Source organism: Citrus sinensis, chromosome 7 (assembly GCF_022201045.2).
Source record: "Citrus sinensis cultivar Valencia sweet orange chromosome 7, DVS_A1.0, whole genome shotgun sequence".
Lineage (NCBI taxonomy): Eukaryota > Viridiplantae > Streptophyta > Magnoliopsida > Sapindales > Rutaceae > Citrus > Citrus sinensis.
This window is the reverse complement of record NC_068562.1, coordinates 12,454,476-12,474,223: the sequence shown is the minus strand read 5'-3', so window position 1 is coordinate 12,474,223 and position 19,748 is coordinate 12,454,476. Positions and strand designations below refer to the sequence as shown.

The 19,748-nt window shown below is 34.9% G+C and overlaps 3 protein-coding genes across 12 annotated transcripts in view; 2 read left to right on the top strand and 1 right to left on the bottom strand.

Annotated features, from left to right (window-relative positions):
- Window positions 1-17,888, top strand: part of LOC102608019 (uncharacterized) — a 41,670-nt gene extending 23,782 nt beyond the window's left edge. For all 5 annotated transcript variants that reach the window (XM_052444856.1, XM_052444857.1, XM_052444859.1 and 2 more), the window contains one exon: window positions 17,174-17,888. In XM_052444856.1, the coding sequence (XP_052300816.1) occupies window positions 17,174-17,754 (581 nt within the window). In that variant the 3' untranslated portion in view covers window positions 17,755-17,888. The remainder of the gene's footprint in view (window positions 1-17,173) is intronic.
- The window catches only part of LOC102608225 (probable disease resistance protein At5g63020), a 136,177-nt gene that overhangs the window by 62,002 nt on the left and 54,427 nt on the right, over window positions 1-19,748 (bottom strand). The gene's annotated exons all lie outside the window — the stretch shown is intronic.
- Window positions 11,571-17,174, top strand: LOC102611514 (protein FAR1-RELATED SEQUENCE 6-like). Of its 2 annotated transcripts, XM_052444852.1 has the most exons (3): window positions 11,715-11,957; window positions 13,059-14,987; window positions 16,670-17,174. In XM_052444852.1, the coding sequence occupies exon 2, from the start codon at window positions 13,059-13,061 to the stop codon at window positions 14,559-14,561; it is 1,503 nt and encodes a 500-aa protein (XP_052300812.1). In that variant the 5' UTR covers window positions 11,715-11,957; the 3' UTR covers window positions 14,562-14,987; window positions 16,670-17,174. The 2 variants fall into 2 exon arrangements, with proteins under 2 accessions (XP_052300811.1, XP_052300812.1); XM_052444851.1 differs by lacking the exon at window positions 16,670-17,174 and having other exon boundaries at window positions 11,571-11,957; window positions 13,033-15,200.

Genomic DNA, 19,748 nt, shown 5'->3' with positions numbered 1-19,748 from the left:
CGACAGGCGCCTGTCGCACCAAAAAATTAGAGTTTGGTAATAATTTTGTAAATGTAATGTAATAATTTTATAAATATTACAGATACATGGCGAAATCAGAATCACCGGATATTGAAGTAGGCAAGATGTATTTTCGTTATGCTGATCACTTTCCTGGTCGAATTTCGAGCATGTGTATGTTATCTTCGGTCGTAAAAGCCATCGAGGAAAAATTAACAAAGCGGCAGTTGAGTATGTTCAAAAAGGATATATTTGGGCATTTCTTGGAGTGCCGAAGTTTTCCATTTAGTGGGGTAATTTTGCACAATCGTTTACTGCGGCAAGTGGCCCATGAAGAAGATAGCTGTGAGGATCAGTTATGGTTTCAAATTGGTAAGCATTTGATTCGCTTGTCAATTATCGAATGGTGCTTGGTTACTGGACTTTCATTTGGTGTTGATACCAATGAAAAAAATGATGAAATGGAGCAGAGGCTACGGAATACGTATTTTGGTGGTGTGCATCGTAAGATTAATGTGAAGCAATTTGATGCAGTATTTAAGGAGTTGAATTTCGAGGAAATGGACGATATGGACGCATTAAAGATTGCGCTGTTTTATTTTGCGGACAGAGTACTAAATGCAAGAAAAAATCACTGTCAAATTAATTTCGATTGGCTTGACCAAGTTGATGATATACAGTACTTCCGAAAGCGCCATGGGGTCTATTGTCGTGGGAAATGATTTACGAGAGTCTTGACAATGCACTGTTCGAGAAAGACGAGAAATTTAAGAAGACTCGGTTGAAAAATTCAGATCATAATATTGAAAAATATAATCTTTACGGCTTTACGTCTGGGGTGCAGGTGCTTTTTTTTGTTTATTAATAAGTTTTATAGTATTAAATATTTGATAGTTGTTTTATTTGATTTTTCACTTTGGTTTGTTGTAGGCTTGGATTTACGAAGCAATCGGAGGGTTGCCATCAACATGGGTCGTCAAAACGAAGAGTAAGATTCCCCGCATTCTGCAATGGAAGCCCATGACGTCTTCGAGAATCAACTTTGCGGAGGTTTATTCGTTCTTCAACGACGAATCTCGTCTTGTAAGTAATATGTATTACTTATTTTTTAACTTTACTAAATTTAAGTTGGGTATACTTACTTAAATTTTTCAATTGAATTTATGGCAGACGGACATTTTACAAACTCTTGAGCCAAATTCAAAAGAGAGTAGCAGAAAATATTGACTCTCTGTGAAGGATTACTTGCCAAGCATTCCAGATTGGATTCATAAGGTCGGTATACTGTAAGTACTAAAAATTTTTTTATCGAAATTTTTGACTTTTCATTTAGTAATTTTAAATGATACTTTATACAGCACCAACCCTCAATCAACGCGATGCCGTCGGTTACAAGACAATCGGACGAGCATGATGATCATGACGACATACTAAACCCAATACCAGAGCAGCGTCTTGACACTTTTGAGGATGAGGTGGCTGTTGATGACCACCAGCAGCAAACAGACAACTCTGATGACGCACGGGATTCTGAGGTTATAAATAATATACGATATTTTTCCTTTATAAATTATTATTTTTTTATTGTTATTCTAAAGTTTTATTTTTTTCTTTTGTAATAGTCGAGGACAAAGCAGTTTAATGATTACGTACGACGACGGCTGGATAAGATTGATCGTAATGTGTATGAAATAAAGTCAGAATTAAAAGATTTTAAAGAAACCGTTGTTGGCTTCATCGACACATTTTCTAAACATCCAAATAAGGATTCTCCCACTGCACGCTCGTATGCGGTAAGCTAATTTAAATTAAATAATTATGTTCGTTTAACTTTTAATTTGATAATTATTTAATATGTTCTTTTTGGCGAATGTACAGGCCCCGGATGACTATGGAGTGTATACTGACGTGGGCAATGAAAATTTGTCTACGCCCACGTCATTTTATAGTTTATACGGGGATGTTAGTGGGGAGAGCATGCAGGTGTTCACAGAGGTGCCTCCGGGCGTTAGTAAGTTCGGCCGCGCGTACATACCGTCGTATGTTTATAACAGTCCTTACATGATTCCTCCGGTCAGGCGTGGACAGAACGTCCGGAGGTTACCTCGACCCCAAATGATGGAGCATGCGATTGACATGAGTACGAGTGTGGATGTAAATCCACTGAGAGGATTGGAGGACTCTAGTTTGTTTGCTGAGTTTGATCGATGGTTCACTGGTGATAGCAGAGTCCGCCGGAGAGTCCAGCACCTGCGGTCATTCTTTCAAATAATTTTGGGGACAGCTTCGATGGGATGGCTAGGCGATGAGGTATTTATATTTTCCTCGTGGTGTATACTGTTGTGGATTTGTGTATAATTTTTTTTTAAATCGTAATATTTTTGTTTCTCTACAGCATATTCACGAGTATCTCCGCTTGATTAGCGAGAAACAACGGCAGTATCCAAATGCCTTACTCCAACGTGTCACACATACTGACACATTTTTTTGGGTAACGTGCCGACAAAACTTATAAATACTATTTAATTTGTTTAATTATTGCCTTTAAGTTTTATTAATTTATGCATTTCTTGGTTATCTATGTACTAGGTGTTCTTGAATCAGTTATGGAATAACAGGAATTGTGCAGTTGATTCAATGGTATTCGACGACCGCTTGAATAGTTATCTTTGTGGGCGACAGCACACAATGTCAAAATTAATGACGGATGTCGATATGGTGTGTATTTTATTACATTTCACATGCTCTATAATGAAAATATTCGAGTTGTTGCTTTTTCTTTGTTGTATTTCAATTTCATATATAACGAACATGTTTTTTTAATTTTTATATGCAGTTACTCATCCCTGTTAACTTGGACGGCGCGCATTGGGTACTAGCACGAGTTGACTTTCGGAAAAATAAAGTCTGGATTTATGACTCATTACTCACATTTCGCGACGACAAAAAGTACAAGTTGAAATTCAAGCCACTTGAAGTTATATTCCCTCGATGGTTGGAATATGTTGGCTTCTACAATATCCGACCTGAGTTGCGGAGTGAAGACCCGTGGAAAGTTATCGCAGTTAAGAGCGCACCACAACAAGAGCCCGGAACTAGCGATTGCAGTGTTTTTGTATTGATGGTTACGATGTATTTAATGTTCGGGCTTAGATTGGAGTTTAACGCTAGTCATGTCGAGTACTTTAGAAAGAAGATTGCGGTTGATATATTTAATGACGATATTATATTGTAGACCTATGTAGTAATTTCAATGTTGAAATTTGCATTTTTTTTAATTTCCGCACTTAAGTTTATATAATTTTAATGCCTCACATTTTGAACTTTAAAATAAAATAAAGTTTTATGAATATAAGTGTACAATACACAAAAAACAATAACAGTTTTAACCAACGAAATACAAAAAACAATAACAGTTTTAACCAATGTAACACAAAAACAATAATAGTTTTAACCAACGAATAACACACAAAATACAACTAACTTCGAGTCGACGCAATAGGATTCTTACATCGCTTACGATTATGGCCTAGTTCATGACACCGGCCGCATCTTACAGTCCGCCGGTCAACGTCCTCGCCAGTCGAGGGTATTCTGAGCTCTTTACGACGGCCAGGTAGTGGTGCCTCAACTGGTGGGTATACCTGCATCTCCTGAATTTCATCTGGAACTTCCCAATCAGCCACATCACCAACTGGCTCCACTGGTTGTGCATAAGCCATCGCCAACGATTCTGTAGTGTAAAAGTCCGAGCAAAGGTTAATAAAATCCACCCGGTGTGTTAGACACGCCGCAATTGCATGAGCACACACATGCTGATCAAGCTGAAACACTCTGCAGGAGCAAGTTCTCTTTTGCAAGTCAACCAACCCTTCCTTAAGCCCACCGCCTATAACTTGAAAGCGATGCGGAGACACCGGCCGAACTATCATTCTTTCAGCTATAGTTCTCCTCTCAGTGACTATTTCATCCGCCCATGTTGTTAGCCGAGTAGTCATTGATTCAGCCACAATTTTTCTATCATAAAACAATTGCTGCAATGTTTTCCTGAAGTGATCAACAAGATGAGTAACAGGAAATTTTCGAGGTTCCCTCATGAAAGCATTAACACTCTCCGCGATGTTGGTGGTAAGAATGTTGTACCTCCTACCTTGAAACTGAGACCTTGCCCAATTACACGTGCCGACATTATTTTCTAAGTAATCAGCCGCACCCGAGTGGATCATCCACAACCCTTCAAGTTGTCTCTTAAATTCCTCGTGGCCATATGCTTTTGCTGCATTAATAAAGGCATGCTCAAATTCATCCCAAAGAGCTTTGGACATTCTAAATTGTGACTTAATGTTACCTTTGACGTGGTAAAAACAAACGCCATGAGTTGCATTGTGAAATACTTTAAGAACGGCTCTCCTTATGGCAGTGCATCGATCAGAGATAATTACCAACTCAGGTCTATCACCAATCACTCCGTGTAACTTCATCATAAACCATTCCCAAGCATCATTATTTTCTGAATCCATGATCCCAATGGCTAACGGATACAATTGATTGTTACCATCAAGACATGTTGCCACGAACATGCTTCCACGATATAATCTCTTTAGATGAGTACCATCTACAGCAATGACAGGCCGAATGTACTGCATAAACCCCTTGATGGAATATCCGAGTGCTACAAAATAGTACAAGAAATTACCATCTCCATCCTGCTCGAGGTGAGTGACTGTACCCTCATTCGTTGTAGTTAGTACGTGAGAGTATTTAGGGAGCAAGTTGTATGACTCTGCAGGGTTGCCGTGAACTATTTCAAGACCAACTTCTCTCGCCCTATATGCCTGCTGGTATGTTAACTGAACACCGTATTCCTGTTGCATATCTGCTCTTATGTCATTGGGAGTATAAATCCTCTTATCTTGAATATATTTTTCTGCGATAATATGACCGACAACCCGGCTCCTTACTTGATGACGTCCATCAATCAATACCTCATTATGACAAGTGTGTACATTATCAATTCTCTTCACCACCCAAGGAACATTTTGCTCGTTCGAACTTCTAGTTGCTCGAATATGCCATTTACATGATTCTGAACAACAGTGAGCCTCGAAACGTGTCGTAGTAGACCGTGCAATCTTGAAATCAAACTTATCTCTAAAGGCCACCTTGCGTAGTTGTAATATAAGCTCATTCTTCTCAACAAATAGCTTACCCACGCTGATATCATCTGAGTCACAACTGCTAACAAAGCTTGGAGCAACCATGTTCGAAGGTAAAGTTGGAGCAAGACTTGTAAGGGGGTCAATTCTCCTTCTCGATCGAACCATAGAAGGAATAGGTCTATTGCCTCTGTTATTCACAGGAGTATTGTCTTCACACTCATCCTCATGCTGAAACGACGGAACATTCGAATGACCGACTCCTCCATCATCACCATCATTATTGAAACGAGTGCCCCGCCTCGTATTATTAGAAGGTTCTGCACAAACATTATCCTCCTCTGTCTCATTATGAAAATCATCATTGTCCCGAAAATCATTGTTGTGATACGGAGAATATCGTTGCTCCAACGACGTTGTTATTGGAAATACCGTTGCTCCAACATCCTGTAACGTAACGCTATTATCATCAATGTTATCATAATTGTCGTGGATTGGAGAGTAATATTGCTGCAGCGATATTGTCCTTGGCAACACCTCTTCATCATTATCGGGGCCAGACATATTTGCTCTAAACGAAGTTTCTATATCGACATGTGGCTCAATACCTTCGCTCGGAAGTCGAGGTGATGTGGTCACGAATATAGGAATGCATCCAAAATTAGCTACGTCAGATGCCATATGCAACACAACCCTCACCATTTCATCATCACATATATCCATGGGCATTGCACATATACGATATAATGTGTTACTAGACCTCAAAGTTGTCTTCATTGTGATACTATAGTCATTAGGGTTTATTTTTAATACCTCGTATACTCTTGCCAATAACTGATCAAACAAGTAATTTTTTCCAACCAAAAAAGCTCGATTTTTACCATTCACGTACTCCATACAGCCATTCTCTAATGTCTCCCACCAACCATCGTAACACAATTCAAGTACAACTGAATCCATTAAGCCTGAAATTATAAAAAAAAATTATTTGAGTCCTATTAAAATAATACATTTTTAATAAATCTCCAAGGGTGCCCGTCGCACCAAGGTTTGGTACGACAGGTTGCCTGTCGCACCAAGTTTTACTGCGACAGGCAGCCTGTCGCCAGACTCAGATTCACCCGACTGAGTTCAGTAAGTTCAAAAAATAATTCATACCACTGAGTGATGTAGATTTGTGTTGGATCCGGATAGATTATGATCGGATATCACTTTTACCGTTGTCTTTTGCGGTCGCCGTTGGCTGATGATTTAAGAATAAAAAGCTGCTTTTGGTTTGGCGATATGGGAGAAACAATGTTGGTTTTGTTCTGTAAAGAAGGGTAATTTGGGAAGAAAGACTTGTATTTGGCTAATGTTGATAGAAAAAAATTAAGACGGTTAATTGTAAAAATAATAAAATATTAATGATTATTTTCGTAAATTTCCCAAAGGGAATGCAGGAAAAAAAAACAATTATTGAGAGCATGACCTGGAAGATTGTGAATGAGCACTTGCACAGTTAAATTATCGGAACAGAATTGTAGGGGCCACCAACTTGTGAATATCGGTACAATTGTTGAGGATTGTGGGGGCCATTAATTTATAACAATTTTAAAAAGACTATACAATTTGTAGTTTAATAAAAGAGTCTACAGTCCCGTTATACAATATTCAAAAATAAAATAAAAGAGCCTACTCCACTTATATTCAAAAGAATCCACTTTCATGTGTAATTTATCAAAAAAAAAATCCATTTTAATTTGTAGTTTTATAAAAGATTCCAGCTGGTTGTGTTTGTCACTTTTGCTTTTGTGGAATATGATCTAGCTTTTTCTTGTTAGCATTAATTTGCAATAAAATAAAAGAAAGGCCGGTAACGTTAAAAGTAAAAATAATTAAGGCATTTTAAAATAATTTAATCTATCTCTTATAAAAAAAATAATTTAATCTATCTAAAAGACTAATAATATTAAATTTTTTTAATATTTGAAATAACTTCAAATATGTAATTATTAATTTATCATATTTTTTAGGTAAAATAACATTTTAAATTAATAAAATATATCTCACGCATTATATTAAAATTATTTTATATAATATTCTAAATTTTCTAAATTTTTTATATATTCATTTTAATAGGACGTTTGTATTTATTATAAAATCTACTTTAATATAATAAAATGTGTAAAATATTAAAACATATTTTAAATATTGATATTATATTTATTTTAGGAATATATTTTTATTTATTATAAAATATTAGATTCAAAATCTTTAAGTTAATTAGTACAAAATGTATTATGATCAAAAGAGAGTTTTGAAGTCCTTTCCCTTAACCTTAGGTGTAGTTTTTACTTTTCTATGTATGAAATATTACTTTAGCACTAATGGTGCGTTTATTAAACAAAAATCAGAATAGACTGGAATCGAAGTGAGTTAAAATAGAAAAGGAGAATAGGAATCATAATAATTTATTTACTTAAACTGTAATAATCAGAATTAAAATGAGTTAGATTATTACAAATTACTAAAAAGACATTAATTAACTATTGTCATAATTGTTAATTTGTATTTTAATTATTGTGATTATTTTTATTCAAAAAATTGTATTACTAATAATTATTGTTAATCTTAATAATAATAATATTAACATTAATATATTAATATATTAATTATTAATAATAATAATAATAATAATTATTATTATTATTATTATTATTATTATTATTATTATTATTATTATTGTCATCATCATCGGCGATATCATTATTGGCGACAATTGCTGCTGTTGGATTGCGAACGGTGAAGATGAAGTTAGCGTTGTCAATAATTTTGATTCACCAATCCAAAAAATAAACACACTATGAATGTCTAAGGACTTGTTTGAGATTGAGGTGCTGTAGCTTTTAAGCTACAGCTGCTGTGGAAAAAAAAAAAGTTATAACTATATAAAAAAAACAATATATAGCAAATACAAATTTTAAAAAAATTATTAAAGATGTAATATATTTTCTATGATACATGTGAAAAATCATATCAACATAACTTTCAATCTGCAGCAGCTAGTATTTACCAAACACTTCAGTGTTGTAACTTAAAATCTATGGCTGTCCAATCTCAATTCCAAACGCACTCTAAATCATTTAACTCATTTTTTTTCCTACTGAAATCAATTTGCATAGAGATTCCATTAATAATTAATATTCTTTATCTTTTCTTCTTCGTTATAATAATCATCATCTATTTTTCTAACTGTAAAAGAAATCATTCATCTCACTCTTTTCCTACTAAAATCAATTTGTATAGAGTTTTCGTTAATCATTAATATTCTTTATCCTTTTTTTGATCCTTATACTAATCATCATCTCTATTTTAAAAGAAAACAATTTCTAAACGTATATGTTTCTTTCTTTGTGTGCAATAATTCTAATAATATAGAAGTGCAAAATATTTGACTTTAAAAATTTCTAACAAATGCAAATATAATTGTAGGTTAATAATATTTAAATATTTTTAAATGTAAATAATATAGTTATACTTATTGTAAAGATTTTAAAAAATCTTAAAGTTAAATAATTTTTATATTAATAAAAAAACTCACGTATTAATATATTAAAATTATTTTACATTCAAAATTCTTTAAATTTCTGTGAATTTGTTTTAATATTATATTCTTATTTTATAGAAAATTTATATTAATTTAATAAAATATGTCTAATAGATTGTAAAACATAACTATTTTTTTGGATTGAAAGTATTTAAAATGTGTATATTATCACATATATTTTAATATTATATTTTTATTTATCATAAAATATTTGAGTCTTTGTTTTTTATTAATAGAATTAAAGGATATTATTTGAATCTCAGTCGCTTATTGAAATCTTAAAAACCTACATGACTACTTTTTCAAATCTTGGGATATAGCTATCATTTTCTCTTGAATTTAAGTTTCGTTGTATCCTTATTCAAGTCGTGTATTTGTGCTTTCTCTTCATTTATTTTGCACTTTTGACAGCTAGGCAGAATTTGGTGTGGCAAATCTTGCACCAACACTAACCTATACTTTTAATTAAGAATTGTGTTAACGAGATTTAATACAAAATTTACATCTAGTCAGAAATAATAACAATAATTTTGACCAAAGGTTCAAGGGCCACTACTCATGCTAATGTTTTAGGTGAAACTTACTCGAATGCAAAATTATAGACAACACAACTGAATACATACTAGGTGAAATTCCACTAAGGAGATAATATTAAATTCAACGAGATTTAATTCAAGTTCATTTCAATTTACGGAAGAAAATATTAAAACATCAAGTTCATTTCAATTTACAATAATCTTTTACAACAAACAGGTGGAAAAATCATTAAAAGCACATTGACAGACACATATGAACTAATGCACTCAGATATCTTCCAACAACACATCCATTCACTGGATACATAATCAGATAGAGCTCTATCAGCTATCAGGAATATCCTTTGCTCTTTCATAACATTCTCCACAAGGCTGGACTTCTCCAACTAATACATAGTGACAAAACAAATATCCTACAACTATCAATACAAAGCATGTACTTTTTTGAAACTGACAAGTTTGCCCTCCAAAGGGACATATTGCTTTTTTTTTTGGAATATTTTTTGCTTGAATCTCTTCTAAATTAATCAATATCTCTATTTTCAGGATGTATTTAGTTGGAAGGAGAGGGTGGAGGAAAGAAAAATAATTTAAATTTCTTTTTTATTTTCGTTGTTTGGTTTGACATAACTTATAAGAATTTAATTTTTATTGAAATTTAATATCTATTACAATATAGAATTTGAATTCCACACTAAGAAGTGAAGAATTCAAATTCCCTTTGTGTTGGAAACTAAATCTTCCAAAACTAACCCTTCAACTTTTTAACTTATTTAATGTAATCACATAATTATTATTTATAAATTTATTTTATCAATTCAACATTATAGATAATTTTAAATTAATTAAATTTAAATAATGATTTAAAAATTTTAATAAAATAAATTTATTTAATCTGAAAATATAAAATATTATTTTAACAGTCGCCGGATAGTGCCGCCGCCGCCGCCGATGTGATTGGCGCGTGTTACTCACTGCCACTACCATACGACTTGCCGACCAACGATCAACATTACTACGTCGTTATCGAGATAAAAAAATGGTCGTATGTTGTTCAAATCCAGTTAAAAAAATTTAGAAACTTTTTAACTTCCACAGATCCCGCTGATCGGCGGTGATTTGGCAATTAATAGTGGCTATGGATGGTTGAAAATGGAAGTGGCAGGCTTGATGGACAAAGCCATGGCGACGGCGTGACCAGAAAAGGGCGAAACTCACCGATTTGAGGCAGCGATTTCCACGACTTTTCGCGGTTCAATCGGCAGCTTTCCGGCAGTGTTCCGACAGCAGTGATGGCTAGGGAATGATGGCTGGCTCTTGATGTTCTGATAAGTACCTTCCATTGCGGGCGATGTGGCCGGAATCAGAAACCGCTTTCTACCATTTACTTCTTTTTTTTTTAATTATACACATGATAAATATTGAAAACTTAATACTTATTAAGGTTAAAATTGTCTAAATAAAAAATTAGAGATTTCCTTTCTTTGTATAATTATGTGACAAACCAAACATTAGAAAAAAATTTCACTCTCCTCTCCTCTCCTTTTCTCTCTTTTCCTCTACATTCCAGTCTTTTCATTTCCTCCATTTTCTTCAAATCAAACATCACCTCAGAGTTTTACTTCCACTGTAAGTCTCTAACATATTTTTCACTTATAAAATTTTTTTGTTACATATTTTGGTCATCTTGTTATACTCTCATCTCTTCCATGATTTATCTTAAATATTCAGGAGCTTAAAGAAAAGTAATTCACATGCATGTGTAAAAGAGAAAAAATAATAAAATTATAACCAAAAAAATTATAGTGTTGAAGGGTGAAGTATATGAGATGACCAATTTCAAATAAATAAAAACTAGGGAAACTTGCTTTGTCCTTTTTCGGCCTTTCACACTAAAAAAAAGTGAAATATTTTTCTCTCATAAAATGGCAGTCTTTAAAATACTTTAAATAATTATAAACATCAATTTATTTCATTTTTATTAAAAAGATAATAAAAAATCACCAACATAACCTATTTTTCTTTTATCTTTTAAATAAAATTAAAATAGATTTGAGGTTTATAATGATTTAAGAGATATTTTGAATATTATTATTTCAAAATTGAACTAATCCAAACTCAACATATTTATTAACCTTATAAAAGATCTCAGATTTTATACCTATCCATCGTCACCTATTTAACTAAATTAAAATTTCTTCATAATAATCACATTTTTAACATGTTATTGCTATTTTCTTTTTACAAATTTTAGCTGGATGCACTCACGTACAATTTTGTAAATTGGAACGCAGCATGCATGGGTGCTAAGTAATAGACTTTGCAAATTATTAAGCCAGATTATATAAGAAAAAACATAAGGATCTCAATGGGTTTTTCCCCCCCAAAATGAAAGACAAAAGTTTTTGAGATTTTGATATTTTATCGAACACATTAAAAATCTGAAAAAAAACAATGATTTTCACAGAATTATCAAATCAGCGTACGTCTTCTGTACACTGCCAGTTTCGTTTCTGCAATTAGAGAATCAACGAACGGGAAGCTTTTGGTCAATCAAAGTTTCAGCCTCGAAGGCTGCTGAGTCACCCGAATGTCGCAATTAACATCACCGTGGCAAAATCCCTGATCCCATATCTCGCTAAAATTTCTTTTGCGCTACTAATTTATCAACCTAAGGTATGTTTCGTTTGAATTTCATGTTTTCCATTAACTTTTTTGCTCATTGATTGGAAACTGTTTGTCGAAACGGGTTTACGTATCATTTTTCAGTTCTTGTTCGGACTTGTTTGTTTTAATGCTCGTTACGTTTCAGGAGTTCGATTTTAGTTTGCGAAATTAAAATGGGTATCTTTGTAGAGGTAGTTTTATCATTTATGAGGCCTTGTTGAATAGCATAGAGCATTGGGGCTTGATTTAAGAAACTTGTTTTAGCTTACAAGTGGAGCTTAATCTTCCTTAGTTAAGAGATTATTAGAGTAAATTAGGGGAAGATTGAGTTGTGTATTTAATATTGAAAAACATTGTACTATTGAGTCTTTTAGGGAAAAACATCTTAAAAAGCTTTGCTTTAACTCTATTTCAAAAAGATGGAGATGGGGTTTTATCATTTAGGATTGTATGGTAACTCCATCAATAAGTGAAAAATGAAGAAAAAGAGAATGAGAACCAAATTCTTATTGTTGACCTCAAATTTTGTGTCTTAATAAATTCCTTATTTCGTAAACCTTCTGGAAATAAGTTTCTCTGCTGTTGTTTTTCTCCAGCTCCTGCTTCCTTTTTTGGGTTTCAATGTAACTGAATAAATTTATGTCAGTTTAAAATAAATTTTTTGTGTGTAGTTTATGTTCATAATCTTCTTGTTGAAGGAAAGCTGTAGATACAATGACTCAACAATTATCATAATCATATTCAAGTTTTGTGCTGTTTCGAGCTCTTTATTTGTCTAGTTAAATTATTATGTGATTAATTTTTCATTGATGATTTAATCTGTTCTTTGGTATGGCGTAAAAGAAGGTATTGGGTTTAATCCGTTCCTTGGTATGATGTGAAAAAAAAAGGCATTGGGTTTAGTGACTGAAATTGTGTCCCACATGAATTTGTACCAATACTTAATTCAAGCGTCTATGACATGTCTATACGTTCTCAGGCAGTTGTATGTTGTTAAGGTATTGATGAAATACGCAGCTTTGTGAAAGTAACTGTATGGTTATATTATCATTCCTTGAACTGATTTTGCTTTTTCTCCTTAAAGTTCACTTCATTAAACATCTATTGTAGATGGATGAAGTTTCTCTGAATACTGAACCAGTAGGTGATGATGATGCTGATGATTTTGAGGTCGTAGGAGATTGTGCAATGACTGAATATGTTGGACAAACTGGGATAATCCAAAATCCATTGGCTCCTGCTGTTGGAATGGAGTTTGAGACGTATGATGATGTTTATTACTTTTACAATTGCTATGCCAAGGAACAGGGTTTTGGTGTTAGAGTTAGCAATACATGGTACCGAAAGAGTAGAGAAAAGTATAGAGGAAAGCTGAGCTGTAGTAGTGCAGGCTTCAAGAAGAAAAGCGAGGCAAACCGCCCAAGACCAGAAACAAGAACTGGCTGTCCAGCAATGATAAAGTTTAGGTTGATGGAAACCAAAAGGTGGAGAATCATTGAAGTCGAGCTTGAGCATAACCACTTGTTAAGCCCAAGAAGCGGAAAGTTTTACAAGTCACATAAGCACATAGGTATTGGAACCAAAAGAACATTGCAATTAGATAGTGCTGAAGACGTTCAAAAAATTAGACTGTTTCGAACTCTTATCATCGATACCGAGGGAAATGGTAATGTAGATGTTAATGGAGTATTTGGAAATAATGTTAATAGCTCAAATCAATTGAAGCTTAAACCAGGAGATGCACAAGCTGTCCAGAGTTTCTTTTGTCGTTTGCAGTTGACAGATCCAAACTTTTTTAATGTAGTGGATCTAAATGAAAAGGGATGCTTGAGAAACCTGTTCTGGACTGATACCAGGTCAAGAGTTGCATATAGGTACTTTGGTGATGTAGTCTTAATTGATACTACGTGCTTGACTGAAAGATATGATGTACCACTGGTTTCATTCATTGGGGTGAATCATCATGGACAATCAGTGTTGTTGGGTTGTGGTTTACTTGCCAGGGAGACCATAGAATCATATACATGGTTGTTTAGGGTGTGGCTTACATGTATGTTAGGACGCTCTCCACAAACAATCATCACTGACCAATGTAGAATCTTGCAAATTGCTGTTGGCGATGTTTTCCCAAGAGCTTATCATTGCTTTTCATTGTCATGCATCTTGCAAAAAATTCCAGAGAAACTCCAAGGATTGTTTGAATATGAAGCTATTAGAGGTGCATTACATAGAGCAATTTATCACTCTCTCAGGCCTGAGGAATTTGAAGCAGCTTGGGAAGACATGATTCAACGTCATGGAATAAAGGATCACGGATGGATTCAAACTTTATATGAAGATCGTAAAAGGTGGGCTCCTGTTTATTTGAAGGAAGCATTTTTATCAGGAGTGTTTTCATTCCTGCAGAATGAGGTTTCTACTTCATACTTTGAAGGATATCTTGATAAGCGTACTCCTTTGAAAGAATTCTTACACAAGTATGATCAAGCACTGCAGGCGAATTATCAACCGGAAGCCTTGGCAGATATGGATTCAAGAAATTCAAGTTGTATCCAGAAACCAAGATGTGACTATGAATTTCAACTCTCAAAACTGTACACAAATGAAATGTGAAGGAAGTTTCAGACGGAGGTGGAGGCTATGTACTCTTGCTATAGCACAAAACATGTCAGTGCTGATGGACCTATAACATACATAGTGAAGGAAGAATTTGAGGTTGGTAGCAACGAGAAAGATTCAAGGGCTTTCGATGTTTTGTACAATGCCTCCGACTTGGAGGTGCTTTGTGTTTGTGGGTTGTTCAATTTCAGAGGATATTTATCCAGACACATTCTTTGTGTTCTAAACCAGAGTGGCATGCAGGAGATCCCATCTCACTACATTCTTTCTCGATGGAGAAAAGATGTTAAACGCTCTTATGTTCTTGATCACAGCTGCAGTGGCGTTGATATTAAAAATCCGGTGCACAGGTATGATGATTTGTACAAACGCATCGTGCAGGTCGTCGAGGAAGGCAGGCAATCTCAAGATCGTTACAAGGTTACTTTATAAACTTTGGATAAGATATTGAACAAGCTTCATCTTGTAGAGGATCATCAAGTGTAATTTTTGTAGTTGAGAGCTCTAGATTTTTTAGATTCAGCTTTAAGCTTCTGTATGACGTATTTGATTTATTGTCATTTGCAGGCTGCAAATGACAATAAAATATTCTTTATTATTCTTTTTTCTTATAAAAAAAAAAGTTAATAGTGATATCTCTTTCCTATTTTACCCTCGCAAACTAATTAAATTTGCTAATCCAATACCCTATTAAAACCCGCACTTTCGCTTTCCCTCTTCCATTTTGGCCCGCGATCTTCTCAATTCCAAAAGCCAAAAGGTCAGTCAGCTCTCTAAATCCATGGAAATAAACTGTTAATTGTGGCATGTTGTGGCTGAAAATTTTGCATCTGACCTGTCGCTTGTTCCTCTCGAAATGTGAAATCTTCTAATTTTGATTTTTGAGACAAATTTGAATTGAGTTCTTCTGATTCGATGTGTCGATCTCTTGTTATACAATTTGTACGTGTGATAGAATGCTGTGCTTCACTTCCTTTGCGTATAATTGCAAATTTTTTGAGTTCTCTTTCTCTTGGAATTTAGGTTTGTTTCCAAAGAGCATAACTTATTAATTTGTACAGGAGCTTCTGAAATAATGAAAGCTTCTTGCTTCACTCCCGAATTTGGAGTTCATTCTCTGACCACTTTTTTTTTTTTAATGGTTAATTAGTTTTTGATTGAGGCTTGGTTTGTTTGCGCATGCCATTTGTTTGCTTTCGTGCCCTCATTTCATTTGAGTTCAAATGTTCTCCTTATTCATTTTGCGTGTCTCCATTTTGTCTCCTGTTTACAAAGGAGATGAAGAGTTAAGTTAGAATTTACAATTAGCTGCTGGTGATCTAATTTTCACTCGTTTTTTGTTTGGGATTAAGGTCTGAGCTATTTGATGACCAAAACTCTGTAAACCTCTGTGAACAATGGACCTTAGGAGTTTCAATGGATTGTATGAGTATCTATTGGCATCATCATTTTCAAAATCTGTTGTATGTAAGCTTTTGCTCAGTCCTGTCAAGTATAGTAAAGCATGGAACTTCCCCTAAGGAGGCAATTCACCAAGATGGCTTTCAGAGTTTTAAGTTGAATATTCTTACTGCATTTTATTTGGCTGCATGCATTAGGATCGTTTACTTAAAACTTTTTGTTGTAGAGGTAGACGGAATATTGGCTTGGTGTGTGATGAGGTGGTGATGCAAAGACTTTAAATCGAAAGAAATGCCTGTAACTTTGCAAGATGATTATAGACCCGTGAATTAACCGGTCAGACTACAAGAAAGCTTTCCATAACAAATGAGGGACCTGTACTGATTTTCATCAATAAATATTACAGTTGAGGAAAAAATGCAATGCCATTTGTGCTTGGAGAAATACACTGCATCTGATTTGTTTAGTCTTCTTGAATGTTTTTGTGCAAAGTTCTAATTGTTTAAATGTTTCTGTAAGGTGCACTATATTAAACATTTTCTCAAGTTAAGGAGGAAAAGCATGTGTTCTTTTCAAATTTCAAGCCATTTTGCAGTTTTTAGCTTTCTAGGATACTGTTTGAAGTATTAGCTTGTAAGATCGACATCTAATGTTTTTCTTGTCTATATATATCTTAATACTCTTCTTTTCTCTCCTTGTAGCGCTTTCAACTATTTTACTGATAAGTGAGGCTAGAGACAGAGGGATGAAGTTCAAAGCATTTCTCACAGAGAATGGAGTAAATCTCTTAGAAAAAAGATTCCTACCTGTCCTAGACAAAATGGGGAAGGTATGCCACCTCTTCCTTACGAGAGAGAAAGCTTACTTCCTCCCCAACCTTCTCAGTGGTGAAGGGATTCAATGTGTTGCCCAGTTTCATAAGGAAACTCTCTTTGGTGATTACCGCATCTCAAGTCAAATTGAGGACTGCATTGCCTTTGCCATAGACATATCTCTTCTTCAGCGTGCTGTTTGAAGTAGTGTCAGTATTTGCTCTGAAATTGGTGCAGCTGGATCCGCTGCCAATTGCCTCCAAATAAAATTGGTGAAGAAGCTGCCTCCAAATTGTACTCAAGCAATGCCTTTCCTTACCTTTGAAACCAAGGGGTACAAGTCTGCAGTAATCCAAGATGTTCCAATTTCAAAACCTTTGTCAAGGGCTCAAGTACTTGAACTTCAGACTGCTTTAGACATGGCTCAAGATTTACCTCCGACTCTGGTTCAGGTTCCGGATTTGAATCAGCTGCAGAATTTCGTAGACTGGATGAAGCATGTTGGTGATTTGGTAAATGTCTCCATTTGCAAATACAGGGATCTCCATTTACAAATATCAACAACTCTGATCACACTAGGTGCTGAGTTTAGAAAATTGTTGGTTATTGGAGAGAAAGCTGTAGCTCCATCTGAGGACCGAAATTTGAGTGCTCAGACTCGATCAGAGAGGGCAATATCCAGAGGGGATGCTCAATCTGTGCAAGTGAGCGTGAAGCACTTTTCAAAAAGCCTCCAGTGTCACCTTGCAAAGCTGGATTGTGCATTCTATGGTATTGCTCCACAGGTTGCTTGCTTGACGGTGATATTCCAGTTCTTCATTCCTGGCAAACGTCAACCTGATAAATCAATTTTGGGCCAAGCCCAAATAGCATTGACTGCTGCCTCCTCACTTTTCATTCGTCAATTTCCGAATAGCATGGCTTTGTGGAATGTGTTCTATGCATATGCGATGTGCTGGGTCCAATTAAATTAGGTATATTATTTATTTATATGGAAATTTTTTAATAGAAAAGATATACAGAAGATTTTTCTAGAAAAATTTAAATTTAAAGACTGTGTTGTAAAAGTGCATATATTATTTATTTATATGAAGATTTTTTAATATAAATCCAAACTTTTAAAAATTTAATTATTTATAAATTTAAGAGTTAATATAAATTGTGGCGGGCCTAGGCAACTACTTTAAGCATTATTTGATATTTAATCATTATTTGATATTGCGATTAGGCATGCAGCTGTAACTTAAAACTACTGTCACCTACTTCATTCTACACTTTTATAACAAGAAACTTGTAATACCAACAGATAATTTGGCCAATTTAGGTGTTGCGGTGGATTCTTTTACTTGATCGGTCTCATGTTGCTTCTCTTTTGCATAAGGTTGTTTTTAGGCGCCTGACTTTTAGTTCATCTAGCTTTTAGGCTGCCCGACTTTCAGTTCTTGTTATATTTTTATTTTGATTTTGATAAAATCTCCTCACTTTGGTGAGGATTTATCCCCCAAAATTAAAAATAGTGTTTTCAACAGATTTTGGGGTAAAAAAAGCCAAATCTATCTAGAACAATGAATTTGTATTTTTATGGGAGACGGGGTACCTCACTAGTTTATTGTGTGCGGTGTGGTGTATCTGAAATCCAGGGGAGGTGAGAAAGGGAGAGAGAGTGGTAACAATGGTGAAAGGTTTAGAACTAAGAGATGTGTCCTTCCAAATGAGCTTCACGCCTGCAAAACAGTGAAATAGAGGTTAGAGGTGAAGCCGGGGTACCCCGGCGTTCACACTTCGACGCTCAAGTTAGCAAACTCAAGCTTTTATGGTAAAGAGAGCTGACTAACCCTCTGTAAATTAGGGTTTAAGGTTGAAGAAAACCTATTTTTTGGAGTGCGAGTGTTAATGGTGAGTGAGAACATGATGGAGAATGAAACCTAGGCGCCTTTATATATGGAGTACCTCAGCTGCCACATGGCATACCCTTTTTTACTAACGTCCTTTTACCTCTTTATAATTTTTGGGCAGTTATCTGCACGTTCGCGGCGTATCTCATCTTTTGGAAACGTGGCGCGCGCTGGAGAGTGGTCCAGGGTACCTTTGCAGTAGCTGTCGGGTAGGCGTTGGGGACCACTGTCCTTGGGACAGTGTCCTTCACTTTTGGCAGAGGTCGCAGGCGACTGTCCCTCCTTTTAGGGCGTCGTTTTTTATTCATAATTCTGACAAAATTGAATAATATCTTTTAGGAGGCGGAGACGTTTCTCATGGCGGATATTTTCGGAGGATTCTCTTGCATCCGCTTTGCCGAGTACCTCGAGTTACATGGGGTACCTCCTATTACGCGGGGTACCCCTATTTGTGTGGGGTACCTCATATTATATGGGGTACCTCGGATTGTGTGGGGTACCTTAGATTGTGCAGGAATCATTCCATTGGTTGACACGTGGCGCTCTATTGCTTTTCCTATTTTTTCCCTCAAACAAATAATAATAATAAAATATCACCTGTCGTAATTTTTAGCAATCTCACCCTCATTCATTGAGGGGCTTAGCTGCGAAGGACTTGACCAGACAAAAATAATTGGGCCAACTTTGAAATGTTGGACCAAAATCCAACTTGAAATAAAAGTCTGTAAATGTCCAATTACGTGAAATTTGGCTATAATGGTTTTAACGAAGGACTACTTCCTTTATTTCACGTTGAAAAAGAACTTAACAATAACTAACGTGTGGTGCTAGCTTTTAGTAGTACAACTGTACAAGATCTTTCCAATGTCATGCTACATAGAAAAGTGTTGAAACTTGAAAATTAATTGAGAATGGAAATTAAATCATCATTTTGGGGAAGACATAATTAAGCAAAAACTTATACCATTAACAATGAGTCTCATTTGCACCACTTTCTACCCACCATTGACTTTTGGAACGAAATGACATTTTTATGGAAACCCTAAAAGCTCCCGATAGTTTTTGGTGATTAT

Coding starts and splice junctions, on each gene's coding strand:
- LOC102611514 (XM_052444852.1), top strand. CDS start 13,059: ATGGATGAAGTTTCTCTGAATACTGAACCAGTAGGTGATGATGATGCT.